The 16,178-nt window shown below is 37.8% G+C and overlaps 1 protein-coding gene across 4 annotated transcripts in view; it reads left to right on the forward strand.

The window, feature by feature from the left end:
• PCNX1 (pecanex 1) overlaps positions 1-15,482 on the forward strand; it is a 111,510-nt gene extending 96,028 nt beyond the window's left edge. For all 4 annotated transcript variants that reach the window (XM_067557832.1, XM_067557833.1, XM_067557834.1 and 1 more), the window contains 6 exons: positions 1,997-2,227; positions 3,260-3,534; positions 5,018-5,223; positions 6,442-6,881; positions 8,210-8,350; positions 10,458-15,482. In XM_067557832.1, the coding sequence (XP_067413933.1) occupies positions 1,997-2,227; positions 3,260-3,534; positions 5,018-5,223; positions 6,442-6,881; positions 8,210-8,350; positions 10,458-10,598 (1,434 nt within the window). In that variant the 3' untranslated portion in view covers positions 10,599-15,482. The remainder of the gene's footprint in view (positions 1-1,996; positions 2,228-3,259; positions 3,535-5,017; positions 5,224-6,441; positions 6,882-8,209; positions 8,351-10,457) is intronic.
• Positions 15,483-16,178: the final 696 nt, after the last annotated feature.

A 16,178-nucleotide genomic window follows, 5' to 3' on the forward strand; every position in this document is an offset into this window, starting at 1 on the left:
GCCTTTGAAGTTTACGCATCTGAGTCAAGGCTTGAAAAAATTCACTAGACACAGACTAGTTAGTGTGAAATGTAAGAAGGGGCCCCCTAGCAAGGGTCCATGGACAACTTCCCGGTGAGAAGCATAGCCACCTGTATTCGTAATTGGCTGAATGAGATGGGTCCTGCCAGTCCTTGCAATTCCTGAGCTTGCCTGGCTGAGCCCCTGGCTAAAAAATAATCAGATATATTCAAAGCTGCACAGCCCCCTCCAGCTGCTGTGATGGAAAGGAGGAGCTGTCATTTTGTTTGATGTGGTTGCTGTGAAGTGTGAAAACAACAACCAACACTTAATGTTACTCCTACCTAGGCATCAGCTGCAAATCCCAAAATCACAGTAAATACCTTCCATGTCTTCTAACGGCGCTAGTGTGAGCTTGGCTGCTTTCACCTTGTTGGGAAATTATGCTTTTGAAACAGGGTTCACCTGAAGGAATTCTCTCACATACCTGAACCAGAATTTATTTTAATGTACCATTACAGAGCCCTTAAAAAAATTGCTGGTGCAAGCACTGGTAGAAATTATTTGTAGGTCTAATTATCACTCTGTCCTGAAACAGAGCTTTCACTGTCCCTTGAAAATAAAAAAAAGTTTGCATTTCAAAACAGTGTAAGTTGGTGTCCTGCACTTCAGTGGAATGGGAGCACAGGGGAGAGGAGCAAGGTTCCTTGCCCATTGTAATGTTGGTGAAGTTCAGCAAATGTAGCAAATATCCAACTGAGATGCAACTTGTAGGGAAAGGGGATTGGCAGCTCAAAAACCTGTTCTGTTGAAACATGAAAATCATAAAGCTCCAAGCTGTGAGCAAATTAAATAAAAAAGCTTGCTCTAATTAAGTAGATCTACAGTTCTTGCCTCATTGCAATGTCTGAAAGTCACCAAAAATATCATGCATTGGCATAGCAATAATTGAGTCAGCTTGTTCCATTAGATCATGGAATTATCTAAATTTAGCAGTGTATATAAAATGACAAATGGTAGGAATAAATGTAGGAAAAAAACTAGTAGAGTAATATAAAGTAATGGTGAAAGTGGCAAAAATAAAACTTGCAAATCCTGAAATGCTCTCAAGATATTATTTAGACCACTACAAAGTTTGCACCTCAATATGGTGGGATGAAAGTGAGAAATGGAAAATGTACATAAATATACACAAATATGCATAAAAATACAAAATGTTTCTTTAAACATAACCCTTTGCACTAAATATATTACAGGTGACTTATTTCATTTGCATTGTTGTGGTGCTTTAGTCCAGTCAGGATTGTGCTAAGTACTTAAAAACAAGCAAGCAAAAAAACCTTTACCATGGTCTTTGTGTCTTGGAATTTAAATCTGTACTTTCATATCAGAAAGTGCCATGACTTAATACTGAATGGATACTGTAAATATGTGGTATAAATATGTGGCTAGCAATAGTATAATGGTGTGAAATGCATGATGATGTATGTATACGGGATATTTTGTCTGAAACTTGATTTCTTTTTAGTGTGAGAATGTGTAAGTCAGTGTTGAACACACATTCATGTATTTTTTAACTGTGTAAACGAGGCCAACTGTTGAAAAGAAGCCTCTCCCTGAATACATGGTACTTTGCATTTTGACTTTAAACGTCAAGGCTTCTGAGTCCCTGAAGCAGCTTACTAAAACCAAAATCTCTTCATAGGCCGTGTGACTAGATATACAATAAAATCAGTATAAAAATTACAGTAACCGTTACCAGTACTGGATAAACATCCTCTCTCCCTCCCTCCCCTCCCCCAATTTAAAGAAACATTTGATGTTGTGGATACTGAACTCACCTGAACAATGGTGGGACTCTGATTCTGTAATTTTGCGCAATGCATTATCTATTTATCTATTCATGTTTTGAAGTCTGAGATCTCTGCTTTCTTTATGCATTTAGCATCTATGATCCTAAGCCTTTTTCAAATAATGCTTTCATTTTTGTGTTCAGGATCACTTCACTTCCCCAGATGAATATGATGACCCTATTGTCCTCTATGAAGCCATTGTGTCCCATGAGGAAAACCTGGTTATAGCACATGAAGGGGACCCTGCCTGGAGGAATGCTGTCCTTTCCAACTCTCCCTCCCTGCTTGCCCTCCGCCACGTGATGGATGATGGCACCAATGAATATAAAATCATCGTGCTGAACAAGCGTTATCTCAGTTTCAGAGTAATCAAGGTATGTTTTTATTGTATATGCATGTGGGAAGGATATATGATATGCTGCTTCATGCTGGTTTAGAAATTAGTGTAATCATTACAGAAAAGTACTACTTCAGCCCAACCCATTACCTTTCTCAGGAAGCGGTCACTGTTCAGGCTGTCCTTCTCATGGGGGGAGAGAGAGAGAGAGAGAGAGAGCTTACTTTTTTATTAAGATGGTGCTTTCCATGAACGTTCAATATTGACAGGAAAAAAAACAGTGTAATGTCAACTCTGAAAATACCTCGTGACAATATCAGCAAAAAACAGTTTCAGCAGTCCCTTTCTGTTAATTTCATTGGACCTAATTGTTTATCTACTTATTGCCCTTTTGTCCATTATGTGTATGTGGTCTGGAAAGTGTCTAATACCTTGTAAAATCAGCATAATATTCCTAATGGTATAAACTTGGACCCAGGAAAGCATATCTATATTGTGACTCTTGCTGTTGGTGGCAATTTTAATTATCCATATTTAAATGACAATGATACATATACCCTTAGTCTGACCAGATCTTTACTTCTGCCCCTTCAGTATCTAAACAGATGCCCCCTCTTCTGAACAAAGTTTAAGCTTTCCCTCCAGGTCTCTCTCTAACTGTGGATTTCAGACTTATTTCCTGCTATTTCCCTTTGTCCACTCAAGTGTCATTCTTAAATGACCCTTTTATCTGCTTCATATGATCTGTGTATGTCCCCCTCCCACCTCCAAACTATGTTACAGAATCCTCAATTAACAAATGCCAAACTGTCACTCGCTCTTCAAAAACTAGAATCCAGCTCTTATTACGGGGCCCACCTGCCATTCCATATTTGTGTATTTTATTCTGTACTATTTGCAGCTTTGGCCCAAGTCCTTTGAAGCAAGGAGCGTGAATGCTTGGTTGTTGTACTGTGCTGTGGACACTTTATATTGCTCTATACATAATAATGTAGTTCTTCTTCCTCTCCTTGATTAGTTTTCTAATATGATGTCCTTTTTTCTTGGTTTTTGATTTGTTCTTTTGCAGGTAAATAAGGAGTGTGTGCGTGGCCTTTGGGCAGGGCAGCAGCAGGAACTTGTCTTCCTGCGTAACCGTAATCCAGAAAGAGGGAGCATCCAAAATGCAAAGCAGGCTTTGAGGAATATGATCAACTCTTCCTGTGACCAGCCCATCGGATACCCAATCTACGTCTCACCTTTGACTACTTCCTATTCAGATAGCCATGATCAGCTCAAGGAGTTTCTTGGGGGTGCTATCAGTTTGGGAAATATCAGGAACTTCATAGTGTCAACATGGCACAGGTGAGCTGTGAGAATGAGTTCTCAAGAACCTTCAGATAGTCAGTAACATCACTTCATAATTTATGGCACCTCTATCACAGAAGTGTGGATGCCTCTCAGCATTTTTCTCTTCAATCACAATTGCAATACATGGGCACTGCTATAACAAGAGTGTTATGCAGCAGGGCATGTGAACAACATCCCAAGAATTTTGTCAGTTAGAATATTGTTTGAGAAAACTGTCAATTTTAACAATTCATGAAAAAAAAATTCTAGGTGGAAGAGTTATGCCTTGAGTTCTAATCTCAGCTGTGCCAGTGACCTGCTGTGGGGTTAGAGTGTCCCTTTTCAATGCCTCAGTTTATTCCGTCGATAAAAGGAGTATGATATCCACCTCACAAAGGTGTGGGGAAGATTCATGCAGGTCTGAGACCTTAATGCTTAAATATGTGGGTAATCCCACTGAAGTAACTGAGATTCTCTCATGAGTAAAGTTATACCAGACATGAATGCTTTCAGGATTGAAGACTTTGTACAGCGCTTTGAATATGTAAAGCAGCATGTCAGTTCTAAATGTTAGTCGGTACTACACAAATGTTTGATTAAATGTAGGTATAAATGTGCTGTACCCCAGTGTATAAAGACAAATGGTCTGCTTCCCCAAAAGTGTGTGGTGTATTTTCTGCAAGCTGTGATGTATGTCTTCTCTACCCCCAATTCACTTATCCAGGATGTTGCTAGAAAAACCTATCACAGTACCATAACAAAGTATTAGATCTAAGCTAATTATCCTTCAAAATCCGAGATCAAGAAGCAAAGAGACTGGGAAAAGATTTGGCAATGTATTTGAGAACAGAAAGAGGGGTAGTACTAAGGACTGGAGAATGGGTAAATGTTTTCTTTAATGAGTCTAAATGAAGCATAGCTCTCCAAACAACATAGTAAAAATAAAAGTTTAGAGGCTCTAGCTAACACATTGATTAGCTCATCACCTAAATTTTCAAATGCTGGCACAGCCAGTATAAAAACCTCAAAGAACCATAGCATATCATAATCCCGGAAGTATGTCATAACTGAAATCCGTTGCTAAAGCAATAAGAAAAGAAACAGATGAAAAGAGGTAGCAGTTCTTTCCTGCTCATTTTAAACATAAAAAGAGAAAAAGTATGAGGAAAACCCTGAAATTAGAGATCAGATACATGGCTGGTATTACAGACAGAACACCATAAACTCTGATGCTATTATGACCACAAAATAGAAGAACAATAAATTCTAGCATTTGTTGTTAAAAGTATTGTGACAGAATTCTCAAAATAAGTCACAAATTTGTAAATAGTTGGTACTATGTAAATAAAAGTAAATGTTTGTCAGGAAAATATTTTTGTGCTCTCCCAGATAGCAACCTACAAAGTTGAGGAAAGCATAGTACAGAAGAAAAAGTAGTTGAAACTGTCTGGTCACTTTTTCTATTAGCTAATACAGTTGATTCTCCCTGTGTTCTCAGATTGAGGAAAGGTTGTGGTGCTGGCTGCAACAGTGGTGGAAACATTGAAGATTCAGATGCTGGAGGAGGGGCTTCCTGCCCAAATAACAATGCAACTGCCAATGAGTCGCAAAGCAGCATGTCACAAGGAGGAGGGAATTTAATTACAGGGCAGGGCCCTGGAACAGGACTCCACCCTCCTGTCACATCTCACCCCACACCACTAGGTAAAACTAACCTAAAGTGTATATATTATATAAGATACTGGAACTGTACATAAATACCATGCCCTCTGAGACTTTTGCTGCTGTAGATCAGGGCTGGACTATAAGTACAAAATTAATTTGTTTCTGTAATCTTAATTCCGGAAGGAAATGGATTCATATCCCAAAATCACAATGCAGTTTAGCACAATGCAGATCTCTGGACCACTATTGCAATGGTTTAAGAAGTGCGGATCAGGATTGATGTGCTGACCAAAGTTGAGTGGGATAACTTTTCATAGCACCTCCATACAGGATGGCTAACCTACACCAGTTCTACTATTCCCTTGTGTTCACAAATACCCATCTCATAGGAAGTGTTTTATAAATGTGAATATATTTGTCTTTTATGCTGCCACAGTCTTACTGCTACTGTGCAGTTAAACAGTCTTGGTCCAGGGATTCCGTTAAACAGTACCCAAGAAGGTGCAGTTAATGATCTATTGAGGAACTGGAGGTAGTTGAGCATATCTGTTTCCTGAGGTATAGTTGCTTTCATTTGCCTTTCAGGAAAAATAGAATTATTTTACAGTTCAGTACATTGCCAGATTTTGAATCTTATCATACCATAAAACATTATAAGGTCCATAATCGTGATGGGGTATCTACAACTGTCTGACACCAGAAAGGAGGTAACATGCATTAAATAACACTAATAAAAGCTAAAATTCTCATGTTTTTCTTTGCCAGCTTCAAACCTAATTAAACATTTCCAAATTAGTTAAAACAGCAGCAAGAGTAACTGTGAACTTTCTGATGCACACTTAGGAGTGCAGTCAAGACACATGCTTGATTAAGAATATTTGGTGTTCTGAAACATTGCAAGTGTTATGGAATTAGGGAACATAGAATAGGAAACTAAATTTTCAGCATTCAAGAAATACTTCCTTAAAGCATCAAGAGCTGGGCTCATATTTATCAAGGACACTTACACTTTTGCATCTAGGCTCTGAGCAGTGTAATAGCAATTTCTTAAACCAATTAAGATGAATTGAACCTAGTCAAACATTTCATTGTTAACAGGACCTTGTCTCTGAAGGATTCTAGGCATTTCTGATATTCCCGTCAATTTTGTATCTAGGTGTCAAAACACTTGTGTAAGTGTCTAAAGTCTAGAATGTGTGGGAGGCTTGTACTAAAACGATCATTTCTTCTGATTCTGTATTTTTTTTTTACTTTTAGGCACCAGTCATAGCTCCCACTCTGTGCAGTCAAGCCTCGTCAGACATTCCCCTGCCCGGGCCTCGGTAGCCAGCCATTCATCTTATTGCTACAGCAGTCGCCATTCATCACTCCGCACATCCACTACAGGCTTTGTGCCTTGCCGACGCTCTTCCACCAGTCAGATATCCCTTCGTAACCTCCCATCCTCTATCCAGTCCCGCCTATCCATGGTGAACCAAATGGAACCCACAAGCCAGACTGGCATTATCAGCGTGCAGCATGGCCTACCCTCTTCCAGCAGCTCCAGCCAAAGCATCCCAGCCTGTAAACAACATGCCCTTGTGGGCTTTCTAGGGACAGAAGGAGGGAATAATGTAACTGATGCACAGTCAGGTGGTAATGAAAGCCCTGCAAACCATACTCAAGCCAAAAGGGATAAAGTTATTTACAGAATCCAGGTGAATCAGCTAGAAGAACATGTTAATTTACACTTTTTATTTTTTCCCCACTCATTTTTTTTATCATCTTATTTACTAAATAACAACACCTGCCTTCTATCCACACATGCCCTGGAGTTTCTCAGTGCAGAATAGAAGTGCAATTCTGATTAGAAAGATTTTTTTTTTTTTCCTGAATAGGTGGCCTTGTGGTATACTGAGCAATATCTAGTCACATTAGACATGTTTTACTTTAGCAGGCAGCTGTGGGAGAGTCAGATGGATTGTGTTCTGCTTCACACATTAACAACAAAATTCAACTTAGTTTTGCTTGCAATATTTTCATTTACTGGTTGTAACATGAAAAGGCAGAAAGGCTTCCTTTGCGGTGCTGGCAGTTGTAGCTTTTGATTTGCAAACTAAGAATTTTCTGTAGACGTCACTAAAAATATTGTCAGTTTCCTGTTCATCGTTCGCTTCTTGGTTATTGCCACATAAAACGTCTTTGAGCACGTGCCAGTACACCATTGATTTAAGTTTCCAGGGGAATCCTCTGTAGCTTGATTGAAATCTGGATGTTAAACACACACTACCTCATGTGGCTTTCAATAAACCCTTATACATGTTTACAATAGTGTGGCTGGGAGAAATTTAGAAAAAGTCAATAATAGAACAAAGGTCGTATCCAGGTTGCTTCATATGGCGACATAACTTAATGCCATAGTAAAGTCTGTCTTGGTCATGGTCATTCAGTAAGCCCTGGAAAATGTGAATAAATTTGGCAGGCATCATTTTTGTAGCTTTTGTATGCTGGCAGGGGTAGGCTAAGTTAAATACAGTTAGGATCTACTAACATTACAGGGCTCCTCTTTTTAAAACTGTTTTTTTCCAAAAATATTTCTTCCATGTCCCTTCTGTAAACTCCTGTGTGATGGTGGGTATCTAAGCAGCTCCTGCTTGCTCACAAGTAAAGGGAGGTTTTCCACAATGCTTTCCTGCTGGCCTATTCCAGGTACAGAAAGCTGTTCTATGTCAAAACGCTGGCTGGTCTCTGCTGAGCATCCTAGCTGGAGCTTAGTTCTTTTGCCTAATGATAAATCCTCTGAGCCTAAATCTGGATGTTTGTGCCACTCAAGTTTTTAAAAATGTAGATCCTAGCTAACTTAGGGCTTGAATCTGCACCACTGAAATCTATTGAAGCTTTGCCATTGACTTTAGTGGGTGCAGGATCAGTCCTTTAAAGAGCAACTTTTTATGAGTAGCATCTAAGAGAACAGTTAAGGTTTCACTACTAACCATTAATTGTCACTCCATAATAGTCTAAAATCAATTTCTACTTTTCATTGTAGATAATGGATCCCAGCCAAGTACTGGAAGGGATCAACATGTCAAAAAGGAAGGAGCTGCAGTGGCCAGATGAGGTTATACGGCTAAAAGCTGGAAGAAATAGCTGGAAAGATTGGAGTCCTCAGGAAGGCATGGAAGGCCATGTAAGTTTTACTTGGAAGCTGACTTTGTGAATTAAAAAAAGTTAACTTTGTTAAAGGTCAGTGTGAAGCACAGTGTGGAAACCATTCAAAAGTTATACTTGATAATATGCTGATGCAGCAGCTCTTCTTTTGAGTTACTAGCTGTATGCAAGCAGAAGTCTAGGTCCTCACTTGAACAGGGTGGCATTTCTGAAACCAATCCAAAGGGTGAAAGATGGAGTCTTTACTGGAAAAGACAGCAACAAACAAACCCTAAAACAAAACCTTTTATGTGCATTGCATTTAAATTACTATCCTATTCACCCAACCTTCAGTTTTTCTTTCTTAAAATTATCAGCTTCTGAGTTTACTAAAGGTGAATTTACCAGTAATATTACAGGAATTGCTTGATTAATGGTATCTGGCTTTAAATCAAATCACTATAATGCAAATAGGGTTGAGTCAATTATGTTTAAATGTCACTTTATTAGATAACATAATTAGGGCTCCAGTTCACATCTGTATATAAAAAGGAATTTCTGAGATTTAACTGAAAAGAAAGATAGGCCACTGAAAAATTTAGTTAGACTATGAAATGTAACTGAGTCACTAATAAGCACACCCCACATCAAGTAGCATGTAGTTTTCTATTGAGTAACCAGGAGGAAGAGCATATCTTTCAGAGGGAGTAACTAGGGAGAGAAGCTGTGAACAAGCGCAAAAATGAACTAAAAGAAAAGGAAAAAAGTGGGGAGAGGGGAGAGAGAATGAAGAGGGAATGGACAGAATCTGTTTTTGGATACTGCATGATGGGACATGAGATGGGCAGGACCAGAGCTCCAGCAATAAAGGGTTGGGAACCACTGCTCTAAGATTTGTGCATGTACCTTCTGTACCTCGTTTGTAAGCAGTGTTTCCAAAAAAATTATAGAAAGTTAATTGTTTATGCAAGGTGTTCTATAAACTAGCTTTCAGAAAATATATATTCATTCTGTGATCTGTGAGGGGGTTTTGCTGGCCTCTACAATTATACGGTTTTTTTTAACTGTTATGCTTTTCAAGGCCAATTCTGTTACGTCATCTTTAATTTCTCCACACTCCATGCATCCTGCTTCTTTCCTAAATGTGCTTCTGCTTTTCTACTAAATACAATACAATACCCTTCTTTATGAAAGTGTGTAAGATGTATGCAAAAATAGTACAAGTTTTCTTTGTTGTTTGCTGACTATGCAGGAGCTTTGATAAACTTCAGTTCTTTAATGCTTCTGTATTATCTTTGTAAATAAGTTGTAGAGGTAGAGAACAAAGCAGTATTTTTGAAAGTCTCTCTTGGGGAGGAATGCAGTATTTCACATCGCATTAGTCTAAAACATTAGAGCATCACTATAACCTAAATTGCAGTTCAGTCAATGCAGTGCACCAAAATAATTTGGGAATATCCAAGTTTCCCCTCCCTCCCCCTCAGTTCTTCACTGAGTTTACAGTGGTTACATGTGGTCTGGCTTGGGTTAATTTGATTCCTCTTGCTGAAATCCAAACCCAGGTGTTCTTTACAATTTATATTTTAACAGTTTATGCTTGATGAGTGTGTTTTTAAACAGACCTAAGCATTATTTTAACACCCCATTCAGATAAATGGCAAAGAGTAAACCTCTGAGTTTTCATCTTTTACTGCTCTAGACAGAAAAACACAGCAGTGTAGTAATATGGAGTATGACAACTGTCTTTATATCTAGAGGACTAGAAAGTTTTGTAGCTATAGGAAAACCAAAAAAATCTAAGATTCTGCAAAGTACAGAGAAGAAGGCCCCCTCCTTTGTAGGCAGCCTCTCTCAATATAAGTCATCCTTGCATTGGATTTTGTGTGCCAGGCAGCATTTCTCTAGTTATTAGTGTATTTCCAGGATTTTCTTACTGGCATGGAGATTATAGCAGATTTCTAGTAAGTATTACAAGAATAATGTATCTGTGGATACATTAACAATGAAAAATGTGTGGTTAGGTTGTATGGCATTTTCATTACTTTTGCCTCTGCCCTGTTATGGTACAGAATTATAAATCAACATTATGAAATGGCAGTGATCCATGTGGGACTAATCTTTCATATTGTTATGATTGCCTTCTCCAGGTGATTCACCGTTGGGTGCCTTGCAGCAGAGATCCAGGGAGTAGGTCCCACATAGATAAAACCATCCTGCTGGTTCAGATTGAAGACAGATACGTTGCTGTGGTTGAAACAGGAGTCCTAGAACTTGGGGCTGAAGTGTGAGATACACTGACAATTAAACTCCTCCTCCTCCAAGGATTCAGAAGAGAGGAGGGATCAGGAGAGGATGCTCCGAGGGCATGAAACTTTGGTCCAGTTATAGGACAGGACTTGAAAACAGAGGGCTTGTATAAGGCCCTTTCCCATAATAAACAAGTGTAAGAGCTGTTTTTTTAAGTTGTTAGCTGCTGAGGAAACATTTGCATGAAGGATAAAAATTTGTTGACATCTTTTTTGTTTTTAAACTTTGTTTTATGCATTGTGTATTGCTTTAAATCAACAAACTTCAGTTCTAAAATAGGAACACCTCATATTTTTCTAATTGCTTTGCCAAAAATTGCCATGTTTTGTCACAGAGCATGTGGAGTCCATTCACCTTAAAGAAACTGACTAGCATACAAAACTTTGGTTCAGCGTAAAGCAGTACAGAGGTTTTATGTATGGCAAGAGACTGAACAGACTTATAGATTATCTTCCTTGTGATCTAAAATCTTTAATGAGAGAACTGCACTAATTTTTTTTTACAGCAATGCACTAAAATATCTGAGATTGCTCAGAACATTTATTTATATATAAATAAAATATTATTTAAATTGCCTTTGGGATTAACCCCCTCCCTCTCCATATACATGTTGACTGTAAGAGCTGTGCCATAGGTTCCGTTTGGTTCAATAGTCTGTATTTCATATCAGTGCATTTGTTGCATCCTTTTCACAATAAATGGCAGAATACCAAAAATCTAGTAATGTACTTGAGTATCCCCATAGCTATATCAAATGCTATTTTGGTGGTGGTGCATCAGTAATCTGTACAACATATCCAGCTTTAAAGTGGGCCTCAATGCACTAATTTGCATACTATGTCTCCCTTAGATAGCCCTGGCTTCTCTGCTCCTTTACACCTGGAGCTAACTACATTATATTGATGGCTCTCCTCTGGAAGAGGCACTTGACTTTTTTGAGGGAGGTAGGGGTGAATCTTAGTTCATGGTCCATGTCTGTTTTGTGGGAACCTGAAGGTTTTCAGATTCAATCTAGTTAAACATCTGAGGTTCCTCTTTAAAAACAAAAACAAAACATATATATAGCGAGGAGGTACAGCCCTAAACTGGTGTATCACTTTTACTATTTCACCTTTTCTTTCCCTTTAATCTTAATTCTTTTCTATGACTTGAATTTTATTTTCAATTATTATATATTCTATGTAACTGTAATTTGAGTATTTATAACTGTGAAGTTCAATTATTCATGTGTTACATATCCTAGGTTTTATTGTGTGTTTTTTAAAATGTATGTATTCAGGGAAACAAGTAACTCAAATTTACCATGGGGGTTGTGAGGAAAAAACTGCAATTTAAATTTAACTTGCAGTTCCTCTGACTTGCTTCTCTTAATCCATGTGAAAAATGTACATGTGGTGATTGTTTCCGGTCTCTGATCTGGAATTGTGCATAGTTCTGCAGAGAACTTCACACAGTCCTAGCTTTTGAGAGCAGCCATCTTCTTTCCCCCATCATTACCTCTTATTCCTAAATAGTGTAACTGGGAAAGACTTTTAGCAGACTGCCTGGGATATGTTGCAATTATTTTTCTGTCAGCACTGAACTCTAGTCTATTATATACTTACTTAAGAATGAGGATACAAGGGGTGAGAAGAATGTAGAAAGCAAATGCCTACTGCAAAGCATTGTTGATATTCTGACTCAAGTCACTATGTATGTTTAACTATTCCTAGTGCACTGTCGTAGGGCTTTGCTTATGTTGTATACTATGCAAAGCTTGTACACTTTATGTACAGTGCATTTTACAATTGCATATTACTGTACAGTTTATATATATGCAGTATTTAATCTTTGCATAAATGCACAGTTCAAATCTACCACCTTAGAAATAATTTTTCTGCTCCAAATAGCTTACCGAACTTGCACATGATAGTGTGGTTAAATTTATCTCCTGGCTATCTGAAAACATAGTGAAGTAGCTGACTTCATTGGCAGTCCTACAGCTTTGCTGTCACGAGTTAAGAAAACTTGTTAGAGTTGAAGCAATTTTTAATGAAGGTTTGTACTTTTATGCCCTTTCTCTGCTGACAATGACACAATCTATTTCCTTTATCACTTGGGATATTGTTTCACAAAGACTGTAAGGAATGAGCATTCTCCCTGGAGATAAACCCAATTTTTGGTATTAATACAAGGATTCTTTACTGTTCTGAAGCCTTGAGAGAATCAGATGGTTAAAAAGCAAAGTAAATACATATATGCCATTAAAAAAAGTCACAACTTGCATGAAGCAACTCTGCACATCAAAACCAGCCTTAATATATTTGAAATCTTTTACTCTCTTTTGGGCAAGGTAATGGATTTCTCCTGGCATCAAGTCCATTACTGATGATATGATAGGAATCAGTGATTTGAGGATATATAAAAATCCTACAGTAACATTTTATTACTCCTTTAAACTAAAGGTAAAGTTTAAAAGAACCAAGGTATTTTTTAGAGTAAATATGACCTATGGATCTATATTTTTAATCTTAAGACTTCCACTGTGTTGACATTTGAAGACAATTGTACCTTGGTTAGTTAACGACTTCTGATGATAGCATTATTAGTAAAAGACTGAAAGTGACATTCAGATAGCTGTATTTCACTAATAGCAAAACTGCTTGTAAATCCTAGTAATTTACTAATAACTGTTCCAGACATGCTCACTAAAAATCAACTAACTGCAATTTCTCATCCATAAGGCTTTTGAAAATTAGCTTTCACCTTCCAATATTCCAGTTACTTGGTTATGAAGTCCTTAAATTCTCTCAGTTATTTTATATTAGATTGTCTACTAGTCTGTATAAAATCACTGGGCTCTTGATTTCATGATTAAATTGACAAAAACCTATCAAAATTCTTCTAACTGCCAATATGTTACGTCAGCCCGTGCTCCAGAAAGATTTTAATTGATTGCTCTCCTTTCATTTTTGTGGTAGTATCTATCAGGAGTCAAAAGGAGGCATAAAAATTCTCTTTTTTTTTTGGTAGTTGAAGCACGGAGTATTCTCAAATTGGTGTCCTATCAGACTAGAATGCCACGGCTGTAGAATAGACTTCTTAAATTGTCTCAGCCCAGCATGGAAACTTCAGTCTTGTGGAAAGGTGTTTTGTTTTGTTTTTTCACTCCTGTCCTCTGGCAGCATTCTGTGTTGCTGGTATTTTGCTGTATTAACATTCCAGATAAGACTAGCTTTGTAGCCTCCAGCAATATAGATCCACATCTACTTGGTTTCTGTAAGTAGATTTCTCTAAAGGTGAATTATAGATACATGCAGTAAAGGCTTACTGCTGAGCTAAAATGAATATTCAAGTACAGAAATGCATGAATGTCTGTACTAAGCAGTTTGCAGAAGCATTCTGCAGCAAAACACAATTTAACTTAAATCCTTGAATGTCCCTTTCTCCTCCTCTCCTCCTCACCTACCTGTGAAATCTTTTGATACTTCCTGGTTTGCTAATGTTGACCATCACTAATAGCTGAACTTCTACACAACTCATGGTATCTGTGATGTCATGGAGTGATTGATTAATTCTGGGATCTCTGTTGCAAACCAGTAAGTGCCAAAAGATTTCACGATAGGGTTGGGGGAGGCAGGATTTAAAATTATGGAATGGCCATATATCCTGTTCAGTGGGACACTTGGCACATTTCTGACCTTGATTACAGTTTCATATTAGCCTTTTGCAGTTCATCTTTAGTCTTCCGTCTGCCCCCACTCCACCCCAGCTTTCTGTGAGATGGTGATCTCTTAAGGCAGAGCTTAGCTGAATAATGAACTAAACATTCAAAATAGATGTGCTGTGCTGTTTGTACCTTTGGCAGTTTGTGGCAGATGCCCTAAAAGTTTGGCCTTGGAGAATAATATCCAAATGTGAGTAACTTCACTGATACCACACCTGAGAGACTAGATGAACCAGTGGTACAGATACATAAATTATACTTTTAAAGATCTTTCTTAATAGACTGTGGACTCTCCCTCCAAACATTGGAGTAGAATAACTTGGACTTCTTATCGTGAATAATCACTCAAAAATATATAAGCAATTCATAGTGGATATCTTGTTAAACCACCATAGGTTTTATGTAGCCAATTTTATTAAGGGGATTTTATACCTATTATATAGGCTTCAACTTTTGTTGTCTGGCATTACTCAGTACACGATAGCCTTATGTAGTTCACTGAGTGACGCTAGTGTAAGAAATTGGAGTTGTATTTATGTGCCTTAATAAAACAGTGATTACATAACACCTTGGTGGGAGCTATATTACATGACTTGTTCCATCTCAGTGTTGTATGCATATATTTCTTAAAAGGGTGATTTAAAATGGCTGCTCCAGAAGATTTCAGGAGTGTGTGTACATTACTCAGTCACAAACATTTGAATACAAGCAATCTAATGATTCCTGGTGTACAGTTTGAATATATAACCCCTGGTAAATTCAATCATCCCATGACTTTGAGAGACTGACATCATATAGCTGAATGTTAACTTGTTCCATAAGGACCCTAAGTAGGCCTGACAATGAGCTGCTGATTAGTAAATTGAGGGAGGAGGGGAATAAAGCATTGATAAATGGGGAGAGTGGGTTAAGTTTTTAATGGGCTATGAAAAGTATACATTGCCTCTACCAGCATATGGATATCTTGCCAGGGATAAGGATACATGTACTTGCGTGTGTCTGTAAGCGTGTGTGTCTGCGTGTATGTTGTTGAAAACCGCCTGTAAATATTGTAGTTGTTTAAAATGGAAAAAAGCAGAGATTTTTTGCAATGTGTTGTATCAAAAAAGGACAGTATTGACAGTGAAGAAACACTGAGAAATAAAATTTTCTTTTTTCATTTGTGCTGTTGTCGTTCACTGCATTTTCACTTCACCTTCCATGGAATGCCAGTTTTGCAAATGATTATAAAGCACTGTTTTTAAAAATTCTACTTCAGCATATCATTCAGTTCCTCATTTATTATGAAGGAAGCCCTGATGCATTAAACTGAGATCCCTTATTCTGTACTAGGAGTGATGACAATTTAGATGTTACCTGTTGGTTACTACAAGCCTTGCCCCAACCACTTTTGCTTTGTAGTAATTTTTACAGCATGTGACTTAAACATTGCCAGTGTTTCCAGGCATCTCTGTATCTTTTGAACACCAAATTTAACAAATATTAACCAAATGTTGGCTTCACCCCATAAGTCAAGAGTAAGAAAACTCCACTATCTTTTGCCCCAACCCCCTAGTGCTAAATACTGGCTTCTTTATTAAGGGATTTATACTGTCTACTAAAACTAAAAAGTCTCACCATGAAGGGAGGCTCTTGTAACTATTAGGTTTATGTACCGTAACTGATGATAGTAACTCAGGAGGATGTTGACAGCAGCTACTAAAATCAGACACTTTTAAATCTGTGGGTCTGGATAACTTGCATCCAAGGGTTATAAAAGAATTGGGTTAGAAAAGTCTCAGAACACTGGAAGTTCTAGAGGATTAGAAGAAAGCTAAACACGTGCCAATACTTAAAAAGAGTAAATGAGATGGCT

The sequence above is a fragment of the Emydura macquarii genome, unplaced genomic scaffold, assembly GCF_026122565.2.
Source record: "Emydura macquarii macquarii isolate MOO-44397 ecotype Brisbane River unplaced genomic scaffold, CSIRO-AGI_Emac_v2 contig_1876, whole genome shotgun sequence".
Lineage (NCBI taxonomy): Eukaryota > Metazoa > Chordata > Testudines > Chelidae > Emydura > Emydura macquarii.